Raw genomic sequence first — 6,950 nt, 5'->3', positions numbered from 1 at the left:
ATGCTATGCTGATGCCACATTAGTTTCAGTTAAACACTACAACATAAACATTAAGTAAACTAAAATAGAAAAGTAAATTATAACACAAGTAAAAATATAAAGTGTATAAGACGTATAACATAACATAGAATAACAATAAAGTAAGATCAATTTAGTAAAAATAGGTAAACTAGAATAGAAAGGTTATATTACGCATGACATTGAGAGTAATATTGGCAATGGTAATAAAGAGAAGTATTGCATGGTATGGATATTATTGTGGTGGTCCCTGCAGAGGAGTTGTACACTTTGATGCCCACTGTACCTTCTGGGGTGCAGATCTGTGGTCTCAGTCCACGAGTGAAGGTGCTCTGATATGACTCCATTGAGGCGTGTAGGGGTTGAGAGGCGTAGTTTCCTCAGCATCCTCCTCTCTGACACCTCCACCAAAGACTCCATGTCCAGTCACAGGACAGAACTAGCTTTCCTGATGAGCTTATTGAGTCGACTACCTTTATTCTGCTGTTCCAGCACACTACAGTGTAGAAGTTGCCACTGTCCTCCACCGAGTGATAAAACATCTGCAGCATGGTTTTGCAGATGTTGAAAAATCTGAGTCTCCTGAGAAAATACTAGCGACTCTGTGCTTTCTTGTACAGAGTACATCATTTCTGTAGTAAAATGATAATGGGGTTGTGTAAAAACAAATCATCACAATCATAATCAGCTTTATTGTCCAAGTACATGTACAAATACAAGCACTCACAGAAATAGACATACAGCTAAAAACAAGATCAAAGCTGAACAAGTTACAACGTAAACATTTGCCTACTATGTATATATATAAATCGATATATAAATAATATATATATATATATATATATATAATATATATATATATATATGTATATGTATATATATATATATATATATATATATATATGTATATATATATATATATATATATATATATATATATTATATATATATATATATATATATATATATATATATATATATATATATATATATATATATAAAAACAACACAATGGAAATTGCAAACAGTAGGACAAGAGTACAGATACAAAGGAATGAATACGAAATGATATAGGTAAATGTCAAATCAAATTATTTATATAGCCCAATATCACAAATTACACATTTGTCTCAGTGGGCTTTACATGGGCTTTACAGACTGTACAGGATACGACACCCTCGTGTTCATAAAGGTTGCTTTATGAACATGAGGTGGATATGACAGTATGTACCGCATATACTGTATACAGTGTGCATAGATCTTAGTTGTCAGTGATGTTTAAAATAGTGTGTTGAAACATATAACTGATCCATGGAAGCATGTGCTGAAAACTTTAGATTCGAAAGTTTAGAATGTCTTTCCCATATCTTGTGAAACCTTGTGTCTGGATGGCTCATTGGTGGCCAGCAACCAAAGCCCAATACCAGCAGAGTTTTTAAATTGCACTCCTGAAATGTGACCTGTATGTATTCAAGCATTTGTTAGCAGTAAAATGTCACATACAGGTGTGACGTGGGTATGAAGAATTCTCCAAACAAAATGATATTCGGTGTGTTCACAAACTGCTGTCGAATGCAGCCCTGCAGGAAATGCCAGTTCACTGTGAATCAGGTCTATTTGATGTTTCACCAGGTGGGAGAGCTTGAATTACCCAGAGGAAGCAGAACAGCTCAAAAAAGTAATTCATTAATCTCTCTTGGGGAAATTCAATAAATGAAGTAGTGAAATATATCACTGAAGGAAACTACTTGAAAATAAATTAGCTACAACCAATAACATGACATTGTTGACCAATTGGAGGTGACAGTGTAGCCTATTGGCTGAGTGAAAGCCAAATGCTATTTTTCTTGTCAGTTGTAGAACTCTTATTTAGCTTGTATTTATTTAAAGTGGCTTGCTTGCCTTAGCTACAGAAATGATTGACTATTTCGCCGAACTCAGAATAAAAAAGTCTTAGTATCATTCACTGCCTTTCTAAAAGAAACAAAAAGAAGTAGGGCCTTCTGAAAATAAATAGGAATAAGCATATTCAATTAAAAACAATAATAGTGGACCGGATGCTGCAGCAACCTGTAATAGGATACCTGGCCAAGTTTGAATGTTGTGCGTATTGGGACTGTTCAAGAGCTGCTCAAGCACATCTGGCGTTCTTCTTGCTGATTTGCAATGCAAGTAGAAGAATCTGTTGTGTCAAAGTTATTCTTATTGTGATGTATTTCCTGCCTAAGCAGGAAGTGGGACTGTCCAGAATGCAGGGAGGGATCATTTAAAAGGTGACCCACTGAAGAAGAGAAGAAAAGCATTTTTACTTGATTATTTGATCTGTGATGGTTGGTTGGAATTTTTAATTATGCCTAATATGCTACAAATCATCATTACCATAATCATATCCCAACATGCCAAAATATTATGGCACTATGAGCAAAGCAATTGTATACCCCAATTTAAAGGATATGTATTGTTTTTTTTTCTTATTTCATCTGCTTGACATATAGTCAAAAGGGTTGAATCATGTTCAAATAGAGCTCTTTGTTCAAGTTTTATAATCCAAGGATAAAATTAAATGAAGACTCTTTACAAAAATGAATATTTGTCCTAATTTCCAGTGAAATGTAAAATATGGGTAACAGATACATTTTTGAAAAAGCGCATTAATATAATAATACGTACAGTCCCTATGGAAGGGCACTAATTTGATAAATAACACGTCTAAGTTACTGACTGTTTTATGGGCAGTGCAACAACAATATCACTGTGGTCAGTGTTGGAGGAGAAATAAGAAGGAGCACTGTCTGTATCGTTCACTGAATGTCTGAACGACTGGAACACAAAGCTGCAGAAGCTGGAGCGCCCCGTGTTCCTTTCCACTGGAATCATGTTTGAATTGCACTCTCACAATGGAGCAAGTGCACGGTGACAACACATTGAGAAGGTTGCACAAGAGGTACACATGCGAGGAGCTGTGGCCTATCCACACGTATCCTGTCGCCATTTTCTCGAGCTAAAATACAAGACTTGGCTGGGGGAGCACATACCCCTCTCAATCTCCTGCTAATATGTGAACCACATTTTCTTGTATCACTCGTGTTAAAGGCGCAGAATTGGTTTGCTATCACAGACAGTACTCGAACATGTTCAAATGTAGCCTTTGGTGGGAAACACACCAAATATATCTGTGAGTGAGGTGGAAGGCACATTTAATGACATTTTGCCTTGTTACAGCACATGGTGCACAGAGAGACAAACGTCTCTCCATGTTTGTTGACTGACGTGTGACGTATCCACACAGGTAAGAGCATAGATTTGAAATCATGTTGCTGACCACAGTGTTGCCCAATCACCGGGCAGCGGGGGCGGGATAGAGCCCCGTCAATCATGCAGGAACTATAACGGTTTGAATAGGGAGGGAGGGGGAGAATCCAATCCGGTTTGAGCTAGTTCTTCTTCCAATGGAACATTAACGTCTCGCTGCGCTGTATTAGACTGTCCTGGTACAGCCTTATTCACAATATAGCCTGCCCCTGTCATTTCTTCTGTATTGAGTAACATTTAGCTTTTTTTCTTTTTTCAAAACACCCCACGCAAACCAACCATGCCTAAAAGGAGCAAAGTGAGTAGACCGACATCTTTCATACATTCAGTAGTACTGCATTTATAACCCCCAGCTGCATTTAATGAAATGGTCTCGTTAGCTTGCGGTCAGAGTTGTTAAAATGTTGCTGCAAATGTCCGTCTTGTGTTCCGGGTGAATGTGAACAATGTTGCGGCTTGCAGCAGGAGTTCTGTTTTGATTCTTGCTCCTATCTCTCGTGTAGTGATTATCTTTGTGCAAGTGCTTTTCGGTGAGTCTCTTTTTCCCGCAGGATGGTGACAGGCACAGTTGCAATTTTGTATAAATACACTTAGCTTGTTGCAGTGTAGGGCAAAGCGGGGTCGTTTTCTCTGTCGATGGATGCCTTTTCTGCAGAGAAAGTTGGCGGCATATTGATTGTTTCCTATCTGGATCGTCACGCTGGATACTCAAGTTTCTCTGTGAGAATAGAACCTTTAATGTAACGCTAGCAAAGGCTTTCGGTGGGCTTTAATGGTAAGGTCGTTAATTTTGTGTGGGCACTAACACATATTTGCGGCTTACGTGTGGCACTTTTATGATCATTTTATGATTTTAGAATGGCTTACTGCGATAAACCTAGCGTGCATGTGTGCTGTTTGTTAATACATTTATTGAAAGGCGTTCGTCGTGTTCTCTCGGTGTATGATCGGCTCAGGCCATTCGTAGGTTATGCAATGGCGAGCCTCCGTCAGCACAGCGCTGCTCCTGTTGCTGGGGTTCTAGTAGATTCTGCTACCAGATCGACTGAGTCGCTGAGCATCTCGGAGTGACTCTTTTCAAATTCATGGCGGGAACGCTCGCTCCATGGCTCGGTTTTCACTGCACACTGGCAATCCCATTTATTACCAATGAATGGATGTGTCGTGAGGAGGCGGAGCACCCCCCCCACCGGACTTTTACAGTAGAGAGGTGCAGGGAGAGCACGGGCACATGACGCTGTGTTATTATACTATGTTATGCTGTTAAATGATGACTTTTTGATATGTTGTTAAGTAATATTCCTAGTTGATATAATGGCTGTAAATATGCGCATTAAGAAGTGAGTCCAACTCTTCCAGGTTATTAGCTCCATTCTCCAAGATTTTAGGACATTTCTCAGCCAATCACAATGCTTGGTCTGAACTAAATTATGTATGAAGCTGGATGTGCAGACATAGGACAATGTTCTGTCTGGAAACGCCCACTTGAGTTACATAACTAATACTTAAAGCCCATGACCCACTCCGCAGGACCACTTAAACACAACACAGGCACATTCAAATGCCTTAATTTCCTTAACCTCATTTTCTTTCTTTTATCCCGACAGGCAGGAGGAGAATCAGCGGTAAGGAATAATTAAATCTCATTTTAATGGTATCTGTGTTGTCTTCATTTTCTGTGATCCCACCAGGGGTCAGTAACACCCCATCAGTGGGAGCCATTGGCTGATATGTTCAAAGTAATCACCATGTCTGTCCCTGTCTCTGTAGCCCAAGAGGAGATCTCTCAGGTTGAAAGAAGTAAGTACAGACAAGCCCAGACTGCCACAGACAATATGCATGCTGTTAAGTGCATTCTTAGTGTTGACAATGCTTTTTGTCTACACAGAGACCTGCACCTGCAAAGGCAGAGGCCAAACCTAAGCCAAAGGTGGGACCTGGTTTTGATTACTTCTGATTAGACTCTCAATTGTTGACTGAATGTGGTTAATATTTTTGTTTGCAGAAGGGACCTGCTAAGCCTAAGAAAGCCAAGGAGGTGGAGAAATCCAAGCCTGAGGAGAAAGCACCAGAGGCCCCTGCGGAGAATGGAGAAGCCAAAGCTGAGGAAGAGGTAATGCTGATACATACATGTATACAGTATATATAGATATTAACATGCAGATCAAAGTTAATGATTCCATTTTGACACTCTAAACTTTGTCTTCCAGGCACCAGCTACAGACACAGCCGAACAAAAAGATGAGGCAGCAGAATAGCATCTCTCATACCACATCTTTTACCAGTGCTCCCTGTACCTCTTTTCTTGTACAATTCAGGGGAATATTTTTATCAACTATTTTCTAAATACAAGTTTTTTAGTAGTTTGATTGTAGAGAACACTTTTTTTTAATGAAAGAAAAAATCAATTTGGAGACGGGAATTTCGTCACATCCCACAATTGTGCATCGCCATAAAGAATTGCGGTCATTGTTGTTACTGTCAGTGGATTTAATTTCAGTTTTAAATGTGAAGGAAGGGAGGGTGCAGGACAGGTTACTGTGTCAAGTTTGTCAACACGCAAGCACAATGTTCACAAGAACTGGGGCAACAACCGGAAGAGCTCGGCTGCGTGGATTACATTCCATATGCTTTATAAGGGACTGCGTATGTAATCTGTGCTGGGGTGGGGATGGACAAAATCACAGGGCAACTTATTGTTTTATTGTTTCTAATGAAGAACAGTGTTTTAGAATGTGTGTAAGCTTTGTACTCATGCAGTTTTCTTAATCAATCTGATCAATAAAGCTAAAATCCCTAGTACTGGAGCTCTCCTTTTCAGAACTGTGCATTGCGTGTGTTGGTTGTGTCTCTGTTCTGTGATAGCATCGCAATAAATTTGTATAGCTGCTGTGAAAAAGGTTTTCAATTTTCTATATGCAGTGTGTAATGGTACATTGTTAGGATGGTAAAAATGGAATTTGTTTTCTTAGCCAAGTTAATGAGGTGTGTAACCATAAAAAGCAAACTGTTGAGACTGGCTTCCCAGTCCAACAGACAAACTGTACATTTATTTGAGATGTCAAATGCATACCAGCAGTAGCAATATTCATGTGGGTTTAAGATAGTGTGCCGTTTCTTTTTATTTGTTTATAGATGTACCTGTGTAATGATTTTACTGCCAATAAAACTTGGTTGGTAGTTTTTACGCTGTTTCATTCTGAAAAGTTAACTATTAAGGTTGCTGATAAAAGACTAGCAACATTAACTCATTGTCCTAAAAACATTGAACTGGATTTAAAAAGATCTTGCTAATGAGGCTTTGTTAAAAATAAATACTGCAAGAAAGCATGTTACATTGATTCAGCATATATAGTGATATTTTATATTAGCAGTAAGTCACTGAATCGTTTACACATAGTTTTAGTATGTAAGTTTGGTAAAGTACAACATGTTGGAGTACATGTAATTCTTTGGCAAATATAGGCTAAACCTTTATTTTAAAACTTGTATTTTGTAATGTAGCTCAAATGTGAAGAGGACCAGTTCAATATGGTGTGGCACTTATTAGGGGACTAAAAAGGCAATACAAAAGTGTAATAGCCAAAGCATTATTTTGAAGGAAGTGCTGTAAAATCATT

General features: G+C 38.6%; 1 protein-coding gene across 1 annotated transcript; it reads left to right on the top strand.

Annotated features, from left to right (window-relative positions):
• The first annotated feature begins 3,431 nt into the window (after positions 1–3,431).
• LOC115018433 (non-histone chromosomal protein HMG-14-like) lies at positions 3,432–6,517 on the top strand. The gene is made up of 6 exons (XM_029447351.1): positions 3,432–3,628; positions 4,938–4,955; positions 5,101–5,130; positions 5,219–5,260; positions 5,336–5,443; positions 5,541–6,517. The coding sequence occupies exons 1-6, from the start codon at positions 3,611–3,613 to the stop codon at positions 5,586–5,588; spliced, it is 264 nt and encodes an 87-aa protein (XP_029303211.1). The 5' UTR covers positions 3,432–3,610; the 3' UTR covers positions 5,589–6,517.
• The last annotated feature ends 433 nt before the right edge of the window (positions 6,518–6,950 follow it).

Source organism: Cottoperca gobio, chromosome 14 (assembly GCF_900634415.1).
Source record: "Cottoperca gobio chromosome 14, fCotGob3.1, whole genome shotgun sequence".
Lineage (NCBI taxonomy): Eukaryota > Metazoa > Chordata > Actinopteri > Perciformes > Bovichtidae > Cottoperca > Cottoperca gobio.
This window is presented reverse-complemented; position numbering and strand designations above follow the sequence as displayed.